General features: G+C 35.8%; 2 protein-coding genes across 2 annotated transcripts in view; one reads left to right on the top strand and one right to left on the bottom strand.

Moving 5' to 3' along the window:
* Positions 1-358: 358 nt before the first annotated feature.
* Positions 359-19,452, top strand: part of LOC112052358 (actin-histidine N-methyltransferase) — a 28,275-nt gene continuing 9,181 nt past the window's right edge. Inside the window, exons 1-4 of the mRNA XM_024091398.2 lie at positions 359-839; positions 1,272-1,493; positions 2,410-2,498; positions 2,875-3,014. Of these exons, the coding sequence (XP_023947166.2) occupies positions 530-839; positions 1,272-1,493; positions 2,410-2,498; positions 2,875-3,014 (761 nt within the window). The 5' untranslated portion in view covers positions 359-529. The remainder of the gene's footprint in view (positions 840-1,271; positions 1,494-2,409; positions 2,499-2,874; positions 3,015-19,452) is intronic.
* On the bottom strand, positions 3,146-17,485 carry LOC112052357 (dual specificity protein kinase splB). Its single transcript, XM_052886090.1, has 5 exons — positions 16,699-17,485; positions 7,827-8,513; positions 5,829-7,122; positions 4,766-5,338; positions 3,146-3,911 (listed from the first exon to the last, which is right to left on the bottom strand). Exons 1-5 carry the CDS (start codon positions 16,840-16,842, stop codon positions 3,418-3,420), a joined length of 3,192 nt encoding a protein of 1,063 aa, XP_052742050.1. The 5' UTR covers positions 16,843-17,485; the 3' UTR covers positions 3,146-3,417.

Raw genomic sequence — 19,452 nt, 5'->3', positions numbered from 1 at the left:
CATGTCGCTAACGTCTCGGTACACGTGGCATCCCACACCAGCGCACTGCTGATTCTCCAGCGGAGAGAACATTAGCACTGATGAGCGGATGGTTTTTTTCTCAGGATCTCATTAACGGCGTAGTGGCGGGACATCCGACTAGAATCCGAAGGGCAGGTGAGACCTCGGTGGCTACGCGGGCTCATCGAGAGATACAATTATTGTTCTTCGCGCACAGCTCAAATCCGGAGAACGGCGTCAATATGTAGAGGTTCATTGATTCTAACCATAGAGTACATTGAATATATTTTCATTTTAATGGCAAAAGAACCAAGACCTCATAGCTGCTCATTACTTGTCATCTGTCAATGTCATTGTCAATCTGTCAGTGCAAAGTGACTGTCTTTCAGTTTCAACTTTCAGAAACATTTACTATTTTTAGTTTTTTATTAGTTTTCCCACGTTTTAGATTAAGATTTATTCAGTTATTTTTATAGAAGTGCTAGCCAATTGTTTAAGAATAAACTGTGCATACCTGTGAACCTCAACGATGGGTCGGAAAGTGCCACCCAAGCAGAACTCTAAAAAGCGAAACTCAAAGGAGGGTAACAAATTTGTCCAGCAGAAAAGGAGAGAACTATCGATATTGGTGGATAAACTGCTCAAATTAACCACTATATTCCAAGCTACACAGTATAGTACAGTCTCTAAAAGTTGGGAGCATCATTTACAAATAGAAGCGATTATCAAAGAAATAGTTAACATTGAGACTTGTACGACGAAAGTTGCACAAAGTCATAGGAAATTAAATTTAGAACAGTATGTCAACTGGTTGCAAGAGCACGGCGCAAAATTTGAAGGTGAAAAATTATGTTTTGCTAAGTAACCTTCTTTTATATGAAAGGGATTTCCTTTACCAATCCCTTCTTTGCTGGAATTGGTGCTTAAGCTGACTTAACTCCGTTACTTAACTGAAATTTCGTTTTCACAAAACTGACAGGAACTATGAATTTATCTAACAAAAGTCACCTATTTTCTGCTCCATAGCCCTATTCATCTCTTCTATAACATATTGGGGTCTTTGAGAGTGGTTCTGTAGTTATATTGAAACAGGCCAGACATACTTTCAAACAGACATACTTGCCATATCGTTTAAATATGACCAATATTCCAATGTGCATTAGACTGGTGTGGCAGACTATTAGCCTAACCTCGCTCATTGTGAGAGGAGACCCATGCTCAACAGTGAGCTGAGCTGATGATTAAACAACCAATGACATATTTAATTTCAGGTGTGGAGATCAGTGAATTTGATGGCTATGAACTTGGACTGAAAGCTACCAAAGATTTTGCAGAAGGCTCACTATTACTTACTGTACCTACTAAGGTGATGATGACCGAGAAGAATGCAGCAGAGTCTGACCTGGGGCCCTTTATTGATGTAGATCCTCTGCTGCAGAACATGCCAAATATAACGTTAGCTTTATTTTTATTATTGGAAAAAAGTAGATCAGGTAAGAAAGATGCATTTTTTGTTAGTAGAAACACCTTTTTATCTATCAATTCATAGAGATTTTAAGTTCAGCTGGGAATGTATCCATGCTCAATTTTGGCGTCAAGCAGCATAGTTGTATCTGTAAGGTAATGGTTGCCTGTGTATTTATTGCATACAGAAAATTAAATATCACATGTCTCAATGTGATATTTAATTGTATGGTGAAGGAAAACATTGTGAGGAAACCTGCATACCAGAGAATTTCCTTAATTCTCTGAGTGTGATGTCTGCCATTCCGCATTGGGCCAGCGTGGTGGACTATTGGCCTAACCCCTCTCATTCTGAGAGGAGACTCAAACTCAGCAGTGAGCCAAATATGGGTTGATAACAACTGATACGGGTAACTGAATTTTACTGACACCAAATGTCTAAGTTCAAAGAGTCATTGTGCTTTATGGTGTATGGGTTAAGTTTAATTAAGTTTAGCAGTGACTGGCAAAATGTGACAAACCCCTAGCTGCATACTGTGTATATTTTTGCTATTGACCATGGTTTTGCACTTAAGGTCGTTTTGCATTTGCTTAAAATGTTGGTGGGTCATTTAGAATCTTATAGAGAATCATTGTACCTTAAGTGAAAAATAAAGGTATCCTAAAAAGAGTCTCTTTATGCATGGTAGTACTAAAATGTATCTGTATCTTGGTATGAGCCAAACTTTAGTCCACTATGAACATACGGAGTACATAGGTGTGTTGCAACTTCAGAGCAGGCTAGAATTTTAGGGCATACTATACAATATATACTCAGAGAGAGAGAGAGTATAGTAAAGTGGGCGGATAATTGTGTCTCTGAGTATATAATATTATATGATTATTTTATTCTAAGAAGTTTTGACAGGAATTTTATTAAAATCATACATATTTCCTATCTTTCAGATTCCTTTTGGAAGCCATATATTGATGTCCTACCAGAATCGTACTCTACAGTTCTTTATTTTACATCTGATGAACTACAAGAACTTCGGGTAATTATTTATTGATCATAATGTAAAAATTTATTTAAATACCTAAAAAAATATTGATAATCAATTGATTTTACTGTTTATATGAAAAGGATGAGTGAAAAAATATAAAAATAATTAATTCTTTTCTAAATCCAATCTATATCATTAAAATGGTAATTCTAGTAACCATTATAATTAGAGTTATTTTTTTGTTTTGTTAAAAAGGTATTGTAATAAGGCCTAAACTGATTTGAGATAACAAAAGAAAACATGGTTACATTTTTTGTGAGCTGTTCTAAGACACTTTGGAATCAATTATTATACAATTGAATTATTTATGTCTAACAATGCTATTACCATTTAAGTAAATGTTATTAAAATTCATAACATTTTCCAGCCTTCACCTGCATTGGAGACTTCTTTGAGCCTGTATAGAAATATTGCAAGACAGTATGCCTACTTTTATAACAAAATACACACATTGGATATACCAGTTCTCAAAAATTTACAAGATATATTCACATTTGATACTTACAGGTGAGATAAAACTTGTATATATTTTGGTTCTTAGTGTATTAAAAAGTTCCAGAAACTGTTTCTGGTCAAAAATTATAAAGTAACCAAAGTATATGTTTTGTTTGTTTGTGCAGAGTTAATAAAACAATCGATATTAAACAAATACTTATTGTAATATCAGGTCACTAGTTCTAAAATCAAAATCAAAATATTAAACTAAGAATAATGAAATAAATAAAGTAACATTCAATTTCAGTCTAGTCTTATAATACAAGGAAATGCATTGCCCTAATATTTATAAACATAGATTAAGGTTTAAACCTCAATTTTCTTCATAGTAAAGTGGACCTAATCACTATTGTTTAAAGTTCATTTTACTTTGAAGGTTTAAATCCTTATCCATGTTTATAAATAATGCAAATGTTTATTGAAAGGGTTTTCTCAATGTATCCCACATATATTCAGGCGACTCAGAACCAGCACGAGTATCAATGGTATCAATTGAATATATGTTTGAAGTTGCAAGCATTGGACTTTTACTACGTATGCTGCTATTAATTTTATGTCCCTTCCTACTTTCGAATACAGGACTTGGTACAAACTCATCTTCTTTTGCCCGTTTTGTATGGAATATTTTATTTTGTTGTTTCCATTTTAATATAGCATATGTTAGTAGGAAAAGTATAAGAGCTAGACCGATAATGCTTGCAGTAGCCACTGTTACTGACTTGGTATCACTCAACACTGTAATTGATTCGTTTGCAGTTTGCTTATTATTTCTCTCATTTAAATTTGATTCTAGAGATGTTTTTCTCGCCATATTTCTTAACTGCTGCAAATCGCCCAGTACGATCACACCATCGCCGTCTATATCCTCTTCAAGGTCGATTTTCTTTAGTGTATCCAAAATTGGTAAATCTAAAATTAAAAGAAGCTTGATTATGTAACTTTTTTATTCCAAACTTATAACAGTACCTCTATGTTTATGTATGATTTTTTTTAAATGATTAATATAATCGGCTTCTCGGCTTGAAGAGCTGTTGAGTGCCTAATCGACCGGCGATTAGGGTTCCAAAGTGAGGGACCTCATCACAATACGCGTTTCAAAGACTTCAATTATTTTATCTGGCTCTTAAATAACAACATAATAAGCCAACTGTGTTGGTAGAAGCTTTTCTCTATAAAACTGAAATTGATTGATGAAAAGCCAGTGATAGCTCAGTGGATGTGCTCCGATACCTGAGGGCGTACGTTCTAATCCGGTCCTGGGCATGCACCTCCAAACTTCAGTGTGCATTTTAAGAAATTAAATATCACGTGTCTTAAACGGTGAAGGAAAAACATCGTGAGGAAACCTGCGTGCCTGCGAATTTTGTTAATGCTCTACGAGTGTGAAGTCTGCCAATCCGCATTGGGTCATTGTGGTGGACTATTGGCCTAGCCTCTCCCATTCTGAGAGGAGACTCATGCTCAGCAGTGAGCCAAATATGGGTTGATAATGATGATGATGAAGCTTAGACCATCATGCTGCTCTATAATGCGAATGCAGGTTGGCAGGCTTAATACAAACGCTTGCAGTTGTTAATGCCGAGAGAATAATGACGAGGACCAACAGCTTAACGTGCTCTGCGAGGCACCAGAGTGTCAATGTCCTGACTCTGATTTTTTAACTATTTGAATATTAGAACTTGTTTGAAGAACCAGAAAAATAATCGGAGAAAATTAGAGGAAATTGATGTGTCATAAAAAATGTTTCACTTTTTATTGCTCACCATTTTCCAATGAATTGTCTTTTTCAGTGTTTTCTTCTTGGTCATTTTTTTTAATTATGTTTATTACATCGTTCCATGTAACAGAATCTGTTTCGGACTTCAGAAAACGAGATCCCCTTGCAGTTCCAATTTCTGGGGTATTAAAATTCAGTTTAACGTCTTTTTTGTCATAATTTACTACTGCGCTTTTATTGTTTGAATTAAAGCCAGCTGTGTTGCTTTTAATGAATGACATAATTCCCTTGTTTTCACTGTTTTCATTTACATTATTGCCAAAATCCATTACCACTGGTATAGTTTCTTTATTTATTTGAAGAACACTGGGATCGACAGTTGTAGTTCTGGGATCATGTATGTTTGCGTCTAATAAAGCTCTAAGGGGATAAGTTTCCCTTGATATCGGTTCTATAAGTGACTTGGAGAGAAATGGTTCTGGTTCTGGATTTGGTTCTCTTGAAGCATTATGAAATATATCAGCCAAGTGAACATGACTTGAACCACGTTCTCTGTGTTCCAATAATTCTTTCAATGTCATATTCCTTTCTTTAAGTATTCTTGAAAGTTTTGCACTTGCTGTAAAAAAAAGTTATGTCCAATTAAATCTATTCTTAATTAATATACAACAGTAATGCGAACAGCGTGCGAATTTCACTATACGAGTAACTTGATTAACACAAACTAGCAGACGCCGCGCAGTTTCACCAGCCTGGTTCCCGTTCCCTTAGGAATACGTGGATAAAATATAGCCTATATCACCCGGGGATAGTGTAGCTTCCTAACAGTAAAAGAATTTGTTCAAATCGGTCAGTAGTTTCGGAGCCTATTCAATGCAAACCAGCAAACAATCATATATTTCCTCTTCTAGTCTTGTTTATATTTTTACCTACTTTTACTTACTTTTTAAAACTATTTTTTTTGATAAAATATCGATATGATATCTAATTTACAGTCCATTGTTCATTAATATAATTAATCGTTACTACGATTATATCCCTCCATTTTAAGTAATAGTACAGGACACAAAACCAACCTTGATGATTGTAAGCAAAATATAAATACTTACAGTGATTGTCATTAAGAATTTCGTCAATTTCTATTTTTGCCGTTCTTTCTGTTACAAATGCTTTATTTATTGTAAAATCTGGAACATTTTTAGCATTTGTTAGCTTTTTATATTGATACCGGCTTGGAACATGTTGAGAAGCTTCCGTAGTCAAAAAATCCTCCAAGGTCGTAAAATCTTCCTCTTCTGCCGTATTTGTTGTTCTCATTTGTGTCTTTGTATTAAATTCCGACGCAGATAGGTATTTCCCATTACTGAAGTTATCTTTTGATTCTGGTATATTAGGTATTTCTGTAGTGGATGTCCTATGTTTACCTCGTTTCCTTTTTAATCTATTATTTAAAGTTTGACGCCTCCAATCAGTTGCATTTATAGATTTCACAATTGACAAAGGCCTTGGTGTAAATGTTGTGGTTTCCTTTTCTTGCTCCGTATTTACATCTAATGGTGTAGTTGTAAACTGAGCTATATCAAGTCCTTCTAATTCTATATATGTGGTTTTAGTCTCAGTGGTATCTTCTGGTTGATCTTCTACATCAGTGCTTGGCTCTGTATCTATGGATGTGTAAAAAGCATCAGTGGTAGATTCATATTCCTCTTGAGTAGTTGTTTCTGTATATGAACATGGAGTAGTGGTTATTTCAGTTTCAGTTTCTGTTTGTACGTTATCTGCACTAGAAGATTCTACTTTCATCATTGAAGGTATGATGTCCTTCCATTCTCTGGACTTGGATAAATTCCTATTGTTTCTGTATTTCATCGATGTTAATGCTATTAAATCCCTGCTTAGTTGACTTTTAAAAGCATCGTTAACGTTTGGCCTCGTTCGTAGTTTTCTTCGAATGCCGCCAGGGAATCGCCTACGTAAATTATTACTTCTATGATTTTCATCAGCATAATTTTCTTCTTGATTGTATTTAAAAAAATTGTTGTTATAACTATTATCTTTATAATCTTCTGTTATTTGATCTGTTGTAGTTATAAGTGTAGTAGTTTCAGTTTCAGCGCCCCTGTTTTCTTCCATTTCAGATTCATTTATTTCCTTTTTATTATTTATTATTTCAGTGTTTTGTATAGAATTGATTTGACTATAATAGACTTTATTTGAATGTCTTGATTGTCCTATATCTTGTGGTATTACACTTTCTTTTTTTAGGATGGATAATGCTTTCTCCCTGCCACGAAGAAGGTCAGATAGGGATAAGTTATTCTGTTGAAGAATTTCACTTAAACTTTTTCCATTTGATTTTTTTAGTAATGCTTTTAATGTTAAAGGATCTAATGATGCTGTTTCCTGAAAAATTATTTATCGACGTATTAGTGGTATTCTGAGCAAACATCAACACAAAAGAGAGGTTTATAAAAATAAATTATTTTATTATTATTAATCTAATATATAAAATTCTAGTGCCGCGGTGTTTGTTACCAAATTTCACCGAAATGGCTGGACTGATTTTTATGAAATTTTGTGGCTATTTATGATAAAATAAAGTGAGTAGTGTAGGGATAGTAAGTTCCATTATTATCATCATCCATATTATCATCATTCATCCATTATTATCATCATCCATCATCATTATCATCATTAACAGCCGATGGACGTTCACTGCTGGACGTACAGGCCTCTTGCCTGGATTTCTAAACAAAACGGTCTCGAGCCGCCAGCATTTAGCGGCTCCTTGCAGCCCGCTTGATGTCCTCGGTCCACCTAGTGGGGGGTCGACCAACACTGCGCATTCCGGTGCGGGATCGCCATTCTAACACCCTGGGGACCCAACATGCATCGACTCTTCGAACTATCTGCCACATTTTATCATGCATGTTTATTGTTTATATTTGCTAACGATTAGGCAACATTTTCGATGATCGCTTTCATCCGGGTTGACTATTTCTGATAGTTTCCTCGTGAATCACTATAACAATTCATGGAAGGACTTGGTTTTACAATTGTCTATGGATATTATACGTATAGAAGTTGAGTTACATGTAGTTTTCTACCTTAGGCAGTTTCATATTATTACTTAATATTATTCCTTTATCTATAATTTTATTCTCTTCAATTGTAGTTTTATTTGGAGTCATTGATTCTAAAGAGAATTCAGACAATGATCTATCGTCAATATTTGCAACCACCGGGGGTTGTATCGTTTTTTCGATTTCAGGTTCATTTTCATTATGAATTTGTACTTTAAAATAAGCTTTTTCGTTAATATCTTTTTGGTTATCATACTTTTCGTCATGGACACTATCGGTTTGCTTTTCTTTATGCAATGTGGGTTGCTCAGTACCGTCATATGCTTCTTGATATATACCAAATTCGCTTAGTTCCGGCCAAGAGTTTGCTAATGGCCTTTTTCGTTTACGACCTCTTCTCTTTTTGGGTCTGTTAGCTTCTTCATTCAAATCAGTTTGAGTTTCTTTGTCGTTTGTATTCTGAAAGTCCATTTTCTTTCGTCGCCGCCTTGGTCTTTCTATATTTTCTTGAGGATGAACTTGGGGCTCTTCATTATGCGAGTAAATTCTTTCTTGTGGTACGAAATCATCCTCTTCGGATGGTTGTGGTCGTCGCTTTCTCTTGCGAACTCTTCTGCGCCGCATTGTCATTTCAGGGTCAGTTTCATCCCATGAACCACTCGATTGTGGAGATTGCGTAATTGTAGGCCTCATTTCTGCTAACCTCCATGGCTGAAAATAAAACAGTGCAATGATTAAAACTATGGTTAATAATATGATTTGAAGTGTCTGTCTATAATTTTTATTTCAAAATAACTGAGTTTTCACGTTTTCGTTAAGTTATTTACACGATACTAAAGTTCGTTTAGTTATTTACTCAATCGAATTTTTTAAAAATATTTTGTTTGGATCGGCTAGATCGAATTTAATGGAACTTTCGCTGGAAGATATGGAAGGTTATTGAGCTACATATATGTTACTTTTTATGCCGGAAATATCGATGGTACTGAATTCAAGTGTATTTCACGCGGTCGTAGTCGCAGGCGTCCGCTTGTAAAAATAAAAGAGAGTTTGATTTGGGTTAAGTATATTTGTTATTTTTTTCAGAAGTTCGACGAAGATTTTTTCATTTTAAGTAATAATCGATAATTTACATGTTTCACGTTCTAACAACATTACAGTTACATAATACAGGTTTCTACCACTATTTGAGGATTCTATTTGTTCTAAACTAAATACTTAGCGCATTGTTTGTGGATTCGAAAAAAATACTTACGTCGGCATCTACCGACGTGAGAAACGCTAACAATACCTGCATAATTCGTTACGTGAATTACATATTGTAAAGATTTAAAACATTTATATTTGAATGAGAATAAGTGTCTGTAATGATTGGCATTTTTTGTTTAAAATATTTCAGCCCGCAAAGCGTACGGCTTTGAACAATATCAAGAATTATATGACAAAAATATTTGTCATATACCTAATTCTTAATATTTTTTGTGTAACAAAACATATTTTTTCTATTCACACCAAATTTTAATTTCATTTTGTAGTGTATGATTGATGGATACATTACATTGCGTAGGTACCTATAAAAGAAATGCCTATTAGCAGAGTAAACAAAAACACGCAATAATAAATAGTTATTTCAAGTATACACATTTATGACAACTACTTATAGGTTAAAGACAAAACATAGATGGGTTCAGGTTGGTACGGCTTGGTTGGTTGGTTAGTCTGGCAAATTCAACCGGAAATCAGGTTTATACAAGCCGCTCAGTTTCCGGGCTGATCGTCATAGAAAAGTCGTTAAAAGAAACTAATTCGATTTTAGAAATAAAAGTAAATAGGTAGTAAATATTTATACTTATAACTAGCGGACCCGGTCAAGCTTCGCTTTGACTTATTAATTTATTTATTTGCACTTCTTTCCTATCCCTACCTTACACTACCCTACTCCTACCACTACCCCTACCCTACCTCTACCCTACCTCTACTCTACCACTACCCTACCCTACAACTACCCTACCGCTGCCCTACCCCTACCCTATCCCTATACCATAAACCTACCCTACCACTACCTTACCCTACCCCTACCCTACCGCTACCCTACCCCTACCCTATCCCTATACCATACCCCTACCCTACCCCTACCCTATAGGTACATATCTGTATTTAAACGATACTGAAGCCAAAAATTAAATCGATATATTTTAAATTTTTCTGTCTGTCCGTATTTTTGTTGACCGGGCATCATGCTGATACCTGAATGAATTCAAATGAAATTTGGCACGACTTGAGATCATAATATGAAAAAAGCTATAGGATATTTTTTGTTGCGAAAATTAAATCAGAAGGCAGTGAAACAGGGTTTTAAAGTTTGTATGAAAAATCCTTCATTTTTCAAGTCATATTTGTAAGAATTGGTATGTACCAGAACAATTAAAAATAATGTCATTCAAGATTTTTCAAAATTCTACCTAAGGGTTAAAAAGGGGTTGAAGTTCTTTTTAATATAAGTCGTTCATGTTTTTATATTTTTGTAAAATGATTAGTGGACTATTTATTAAACATGCGAAAATATAAATAGAATATGGTGAAATAGGGGTTGAAAGTTTAATCTATACGTATATTATAAAGCTGAAGAGTTTGTTTGTTTGATTGAACGTACTAATAACTACTGGTCCGATTGAAAAAAATCTTTCTTCGGGAAACTGCGCGGCGTCAGCTAGTAAATATTAATGAATAAATAAGATTTTCACGCGAACGAGATCGCTAGCGTCCGCTAGTCTGAATTCTGTAATGTTACATTTATATCTCAGCATATTCCCAGAACAAAACAATTACGTATATAACATAATTGTCAAGTCATTTTGGTGATGCATGTCACTTCAAATCGCTAATCAATTACCAGTTTGTGTCAATTACCTATCTCGAGTAGTCGATTATAGTTTAATGAAGCATTCGTTATCTCACCGAAGAAAGCTGTTACAAAACAGATGTCATAATGGTCAAGGAAAGTTGAAAGCGACTATACCGGTTATGAACCGCCGCGCCGGTGATCTTATACTAGCATACATTTATGCTAATCAAATTATTATGCGAATCGGTATTAATAAAATAAAAATCGACAAATTTTTCATTATACTTCCGCGTTTCAATTACGGTGATGTTACTTTTTTTTGAATTCGAAAGTATCTATTTATTATTATTTACAAGTTAGCCCTTGAATTTCACCTGATGGTAAGTGATGATGCAATCGAAGATGGAAGAGGGCTAACTTGTTAGGAGGAGGATGAAAATCCACACCCCTTTCGGTTTCTACACGACATCGTACCGAAACACTAAATCGCTAGGCGGTACGTCTTTGCCGGTAGTACGGTAACTAGCCTCTTTTATTTCTTTTCTTCTCGGACCGAGGCGCGTTTGGAACCCTCGTAACTTTAAGCTTCCGACTTTAATTATCACCATTACTTTTTTCATTCTTTACAAGTTAGCCTTGACTACAATCTCACCTGATGGTAAGTGATGATGCAATCTAAGATAGAAGCGGGCTAAATTGTTAGGAGGAGGATGAAAATCCACACCCCTTTCAGTTTCTACACGACATCGTACCGGAACGCTAAATCGCTTGGCGGCACGTTTATGTCGGTAAGATGGAAATTAATCACGGCCGAAGCCTGGTGGGAGCCAACCAAACCTGGACCAATTAAGAAAACCTCAATCGGACCAGCCGGGGATCGAACCCAAGACCTCCGACTTGTAAATCCACTACTACGCCACGGAGGCCGTCAAAAACAGTTATTTTCAACTCATGAACTGACACTTTACCTATACGTTTTTTTACGTTTTTAGTCCGGTTTGAAACAATATGAATTTATTGTGTTAGTTGATTGAATATCTACATTTCTCAAAAATAGAAAAAAATTTTGTTTAATTTATAAGTACTTGTAGATTTTCCGTGATCGATACGTTCTAAAATCTAGGTCATGATCTGCTTTTATCTAGCCTGACTAGTTTCTATGTACAGGTTGGTAAGATCATTCCAGTTTCCAATGTATGGGCCGTATGTTTTTATAAACCGGTTGTAATTGACAACTTTTATAAGGAACCCTATATTTTCAATTATCTACTAATCTATACTAATATTGTAAAGAGGAAATATTAGATTGTTTGTTAGTTTGCATTGAATAGGGTCTGGAACTACTGGACCCATTTGAAAAATTATTTTATCATTAGAATCCCTGATGAATATAGGCTGTATTTTATGCCCGTAGCCGTAGGGGTGGTATCGTAGAGGTAGGGAAGGGCTTGCTTGACCGGGTGTGTCAGTCTTTACTAATATTATAAAGACGAAAGATCTTGGCATTGATTAGGCTCTGAAATTACTAGGCCGATTTGAAAAATTCTTTCACCAATGATAAGTTACATTGTCAAGGAGTAAATATTCTACCTATATTTTATCCTACCCGGAACTACGCGGGTAAAACCGTGGGGCGTTGGCTAGTATAGGTACTCGTAAATATATGTTAGATATAAATTTGCATTGGATATATAAAACATGGTTATGTAATTTTTTTGATTAATAGGAATAGTACCGAAACATCTTATATTTATTTCTATCGAATATTTACAAAACACGCTCGAGATGCTGTATTGGTCAGACCTTCTACATACCGTAAAAGCTGAATGTTTGTAAGTCAATTTGACAGTCATTTGTCTAAAATATGATGAATGAACCAATAATACAAGTTTTAGACTGGTTTAATTGAGAGTTGCATAATCAAGATATAGGAAAGTACCTACGTTCTAAAATGAATGATTTAAACAAAAACACACATTTTACCTTCACCGTTTGAGACACGTGATATTTAATTTCTTAAAATGCACATAACTGAAGAATCAGAGGTGCATACCCCGGACTGGATTTGAACCTACGCCCATATATCAGAGGCAGAGGTCATATCCTTAGTCTATCGGCACTTATTAGTTACCTGATAAAGATTCGTTTATATCTACCGACATTTAGCGTGCCAGACAACATAATATTCTTCTATGTTTATTAACGTATTTATATATATCGTAACGCGGTCGCGTAGACGTTGACAGACACGGGCAGCAACCGGCCACTACCAGTGCGGTTCATGTCTGTAGAGGCCTTTTCGTGAAACCTGAACTAAAATTGACAAATGACAATGAGCGCCATTAAGACATTAGCGCCGCGTCTGGGGGACTTCTTTCATAAAAAAGACTTCAAGTGTCTCTAGCTACCTGCTGGGCAGTGTGAATAGACGTCGTCTGTGGGTGTCTGCCACGCTTGTTGTCTGTGACCTTCCTATAATAGGACCATGGGATTTCAGCTTGCATATAATATTATGTCGATGGTCTGGTCATTACAGTTTCTCAAGATCAAAATGTTGCGATCACATTAATTGCATGCATAAACTATAACTAGTTTCCGATGCTAAATCGTTAGTAGGTAATCATTAGAAAGCTTCACGGCTAATTTTGTTTACAAACCCATAAAAATCACTAAATGGAAAGGCGTTAATGACCAAATGAAAACTTCCATTGTTTCGATTGAACTGAACATTGTTATGAGCCTGCTTTTTGCATGTAAATTCTCTGTAAGTACCTAATTCATTAAATATTTCAAATATTGATTTCTAAACTTTTATTATTATTATTAAATAACTTCAATTTATGATGTTACTTGAAGAGGAATGTTATTAAAATTCTTATTAATTTGATATGATTTAATTTAGCAATAGGTAGATATCTAAAAACTTGTTACCCACACATTATGCTAGTTCCAAATGGTCAATTATTCTCACGTTTCTGTAGCACCCACGACTATAATTGATCGTGTGTTTGTCACTGCGTACATGACTTCTATAGTATGCCGCGTGGGTACTGCCGTTTGCTTTTCAGAAACTTGAGAATAATTGACTGTCAATGGCGATCTTTACGACAAATTCTTGTGATTTATTTCTTGATCTTGTAATGACAAACGTTCTTATATTTTCAAAACAGTAATCTCTGCTCACCGTACCGTGCACGAGTCGTGATAGTGGATATGACCTCTGTGGGTTGTGGGTTCAAATCCGGCCCGAGGCATGCACCTCCAACTTTTCAGTTGTGTGCATTTTAAGAAATTTAATATCACGTAACGAGTCTCAAACGGTGAAGGAAAACATCGTGAGGAAACCTGCATACCAGAGAATTTTCTTAATTCTCTGCGTGTGTGAAGTCTGTCAATCCGCATTGGACCAACGTGGTGGACTATTGGCCTAACCTCTGTCATTCTGAGAGGAGATTTGAGCTCATCAGTGAGCCGAATATGGGTTGATAATGAATAATGAATCAATCTTTTTGTGTAATTTTTTCGATAAGACATCTAATTGTATTTCTCTCCTGGTTGGTTACTTGTACTTTTAGATTACAAAGCTTATTCATTCATTATTGTACCTGTCTACTAATAGATAATCAGATCTATTAATAAAGTTATTTTTACAGTTTGTAGACACTAAACATATTTCCGGTAAACTAACAATGGCTTGTGTATGTTTCGCTTCCTTCAAATCGTTTATCAACTTTTCTAGAACCGTGTAGTTGATTAATTCGCTAATTGCACGATTCGCGTGACAATGTTTATGTAGCGAATAGCGATTAATAACATTTTCGACGACTTTCCATTGTCGTCATGTTGATACAAAGTGTCAATAAAACTTTTATTCATCCGTTCATCCTTAACCCGTGCTATATACGTGCAGTTTTAATTGTACAGTTTTAGCTGAACGGTCGAACTGTACTTGTGTAACGTACAGTTTTAACTGTACACTTTTAAAGCTATTGCATAGATTTTATCGCGGTACTTGAGCGCAGCGACCGATTCAAGAAATTCCGTAACGAAAATAAACCTAACACCCAAGCCGTGCATCAAGTTTACACATTTCGGCGTAATCATATCGACTCAACTGGAAAAGTTGTGTGAACCCCTTTCACACAACTTTTCCAGTTCCATAACTAAATAAACCAGAGTTCAATTCACGCTCAACTTAAAGACATTTTTTTTTTGTATATTTAGGAATAATTTGACCAAAAACCAATCAATGTGGTTTTCGGGAGTCTGAAATATTAAGCTTTTCTTCAGCCCGGAAAAAGAGAAGTTTATGAAGTTCGAAATTTTAAAGCTGTGGTATCGGTATACCTATATCATTAACTCCTGACAGTAATCGTTACAAAATCAAATACTATTACACCAACCCGCAGCGTGGTGGGTCTAAGCTCCATATCCCTTTCTATAATACGCCTGGTCCAGCAGTAGGCGGTTAACAAAAGACTGATCATATTATAATATTTGCCACCAGATGTTAATGATAAAAACCGGAAGTGAATAATGTTTCTATCTGAGGGGCTGGTGTCACAACAACACGATCCAGAAAAAAACCCAGGACCTCAATATCCAAAGCCGTATATTCTAACCTCTGGTCTAACGTGGTGTTTATTTGCGATAAGCTCCATATATTTTTTTAATCCGTAATATCTGTGCAAGTGTCTTGATATACTATAGTTTTTGCAGTAAATTGTTTTTATTCTCTACGCGCCAGTAGATCTGTGATGTCTATGTAAACGTTTTTGCATATGATAAATGCTGTTATAATTTAATGTATTGTTCGATCTATGCTATTGCATGTGGCTGGAGATGATATGATTATTTATGAATTTGAATAACCTAATTAAGTTTCGAAATAAATTAATTACGTTTTCACTTGTATTAAATTTTAATAATATTCGAATACTTCACGTTTAAAAGAACTTTCACATTAGGTATCACCTGAATTATAAGGTAGGTCAGGCTTTTTTTTCTTTGACTACAATCTCATATGATGGTAAGTGATGATGCAATCTAAGATGGAAGCGGGCTAACTTGTTAGGAGCTTGAAAATTCACACGCCTTTCGGTTTCTACACGACACCGTACTGGAACGCAAAATCGCTTGGCGGTACGGTACATCTTTGCCGGTCGGGTGGTCACTAACCACGGCCGAAGCCTCCCACCAGCCAGTATTGGATCAGGTATAAAAACCTCAATCGGCCCAGCCGGGGATCGAACCCTCCATCTTGCAAATCCACCGGGCATACCACTGCGTCACGGAGACCGTAAAAAAAATTTAACCCTCCTGCTGCGGGACATTTGAGTGCCCAAGCAACCGGTGGTCAGGGTTCCAGAGTGAGGAACCTCCTCACAAAATCCGTCTCAAAATTAACTGCCTTCTGTATCCGACCCTTGATCCAGCAGTTAAGCGAAAGCTTTAGGTGTTGGTCGAAGCTTTTCGCTATAAGACCATTGACTGAGACGACGATCAGATAAATAATAGTTGATCCAACATTCCACATGGCGGTGATTTCGTGGGTAAGGTCCAAGTATTTTGATACTGTTTCCTTTTCGGCTTTAACACACCGATCGTCGATTTCTAAACTATTGATGAACGATTTTAATGTCATTATCATTAACATCTCATGGGTGATTAAAGAATTAGAAGCATAGGGGATCTAAGTTTTATATCACCTCTCCCATATGGAAGGAGGCCTTACCCTGTACTAAGCAATTAAAAAAAAAATCGGTTGCCTGTAAAGTCGGTTTACTGACGATAGTTGAACGTGACAACGTCATAAGAAAATACTGATGGAATGGTTGCATTTTTCAAAAACAAATGTTCTTTTTTTAAAATACTGTTTACTAATAATCTCCATAGACCAGAAGACCAGAATGTACTTAATTTCTTGTAAAAAAAGTTGTCAACTGAACGAGAGATCGACGCATGACGTCATCTTTTTTCGAGTGTGCAGCCGGCTCCATCGATAAAACGTTGTCACGTCAAAAACTGGTAATAAAGGAGGTGAATGAATACCTGCTCATAGTTTGTTTCCGTATCCAAAGCCCTCGGTCGCATCATATGGTACTCCCGCTCATATTCCTCCTCAGCAGAGTGCACGATGATCACCAAAGCAGCTAGCGTGCTCAACAAAGGCATAGCGAATCCAACACTACCCATATTACACCAAAATATTAAAAAAAACGCACAAATGTACGCCTGAAAATACACTAAACTGACTCTAGTACACTACAAAGTTACTAACGAAGAAAGCTAAAGAAATCCGATAATGTTGTTAAGTGTTAAATAAGTTACGTAACTTTTACTGCACTGTTAATAAAATATGAGTTGTTAAAAGCTTATTTAAATACACAACGATTGGCTGTGTATTATCGTACAAATAACACGAAAAATATTGCACCGTCACTATTTCACTAAAATATTTTATAATTAAATCAAAAAACTGAATTATGTTTAAAATAATCAGTAAACTTTTATGCACTAAATTTTAAGTTAAATAACGTCACTTTTAAAAAGGAAATTAAAGAGAAGAAATCGATAGGAAACTCAGAGAAAACGAAACGAAAAAAAAATGTAAAGTTTTCACACATGCACGGCAAACAATTCGCTTCGATTTTTGTTATAATTTTATTTGTAAACACCGATATCACGGCGTGACGTTGATAATATAACTGGGCGATTAATCGAGAAAAATTCGCCGATTTCTAGTGTGAGTTTCCCCCTTTTTTATTTTTTTTTAAACGTGAAAGTGATGTACGTTCGCGCGCGACGATCGGATGCGTAGGAGTGGTAAGTCATTCGCCGTATAAGAAGTTTAGATAGTGGTTTACGGGCTTTTTGTACTTTCAAAGGGTTTTGTTGATGTGTTGGTTTCCGATACAAATGACGTCAGCTGCTGGTTGAATACAGGATTTCGGTTTAATGTCTTATTGTCTTGCGTATTATGTGTTTACTGGTATTTGAGGAATTATTTGATAACCGACTTCCAAAAAGGAGGAGGTTATAAATGCAAATAGCGGCTTTATAGACTTCGAGTTTATTAGACATAGAAAGGTTTTTAGTTATTTTAGTTATTTGCACTTTTTGCATACAGTTTTAGGATAGAAGTGCAATCACCTGATGGTTCAGTAAATGTGAGAAGAGCAAAAAGAGGAGTCGGTAAAATATGACAGAAATTGTACGAGAGTTTTTTGGTTGGCTGGAAATAGTAACACTATTATAAGCCGAAAAGGGATAAATCTGGGAAAGACGGAATGAGCTGAATTTTTTTGTTGCTTTGATTTTGGCAATTTTTGTCTTAAAAGTCCTGTCTGAGAGTCCTTAGAAAATCAAGGTCAAATCGTCGCACAAATCAAATTCTTTTAAATAAATTTCATTATTCTTATTTTCATTTATAATACGAAACAGAGTAAAAAAATCTCTAAATTTGTTGATCCGCAATCTTCGTGCATTTTTTTCTAATAATATTTTCTTGCATCCGCCTTTTACCTACACTTACACTTATTATAGATCTGATGTTATATACAAAATGAAATTCTAATGTAAATGGTAGAATTAAAGATCGCATTTTTAACAAAAAATTTGTAAACCTCTACGTGTATGTTAGGTTGGATGTTTGACTGTTAATTTGTATAAAAACCAATCGCAAAAGATTTGCAGATAACAGATTTTTTTTAGCTATGGCCAAATCAAAATAAGTTATAAATCCGAATCCAAAAAGGTCTACAAGATCGACATCTAATCTACGGAATACCTATCTATACGTAGTTTAAATAAAATTGCTCTTGTTAAAATCTCTCATTTATTTCTATACTTTATACATTTTTTTAAAAAAACAGTCAACTCTCTTTCGTTACGAGGCTTGAGGGTCCAATCAGTGTTATTATTATTCCCGTTTCGAGGCTGTTATTGTTATTATTATTACTTTCACAACGTCCAACATATCACGTATAGCATTAAGCCGTCGTTGACGGTGAAACCGCGTCATGGTAGATCATAACTCGCTGCCATGTAACAATTTCCATTCGCACATGAAGATGATCGCATTATGTGAAACGGAATGCCGCACGCGCCGCCTCCCGCCAGGAATGCTCGGCGAATTATCATTCGCGAATCTATAAACGTATTGTCACATTAGCGATATTCAGTCACGACAAAATATTGCCACAACTTTTATATTATTGGAGTAACTGCTCATCCGCCTGGAATTTAGTTTTTCACAAATCCCTCGGGAACCATAGATTTTTCCGGGATTAAAAGTAGCCTATGTGTTAATCCAGAGTAAAATCCATTTCTATTCCAAATTTCCGTTAAATAGGTTTAGTACTTGCAGCGTTAAAGAGTAACAAACATCCGAACAATCATCCAAGCATTCAAACAAACGGACATTCAAACTTTTGCGTTTATAATATTAGTAGGAAGTAGGATTGATGGACTATTTTTATCTGATCGTGTAAATGCCGTAGGCTCCTTAACGGGACCTCAGCGGCGTCCCCAGGGGGTTTAGGCGAGCGCAGAAACATCGCCTGATGGGGCCCGAAGGCAGAAGCAGATGCAATGGGCGGAACGACTCTCTAAAGGCGTATCCTCTGAGACTTGGATCTCGGCTTAGAGAGTCGTTCTGGAATGGCGTTTTGGCCTGAGTGTATCAGGACTCCGGGCGCCCCCGAAATCGTGAGTTATAAAACTCACGTGATGTGTAGAGCATGCAAAATCACGTTCTACAACTCGTCCCTGAGTCCATCTACCTGAGACGTAGGTGTTTTTTTG

Source organism: Bicyclus anynana, chromosome 16, assembly GCF_947172395.1.
Source record: "Bicyclus anynana chromosome 16, ilBicAnyn1.1, whole genome shotgun sequence".
In the NCBI taxonomy this organism is placed as follows: domain Eukaryota; kingdom Metazoa; phylum Arthropoda; class Insecta; order Lepidoptera; family Nymphalidae; genus Bicyclus; species Bicyclus anynana.
This window is presented reverse-complemented; position numbering and strand designations above follow the sequence as displayed.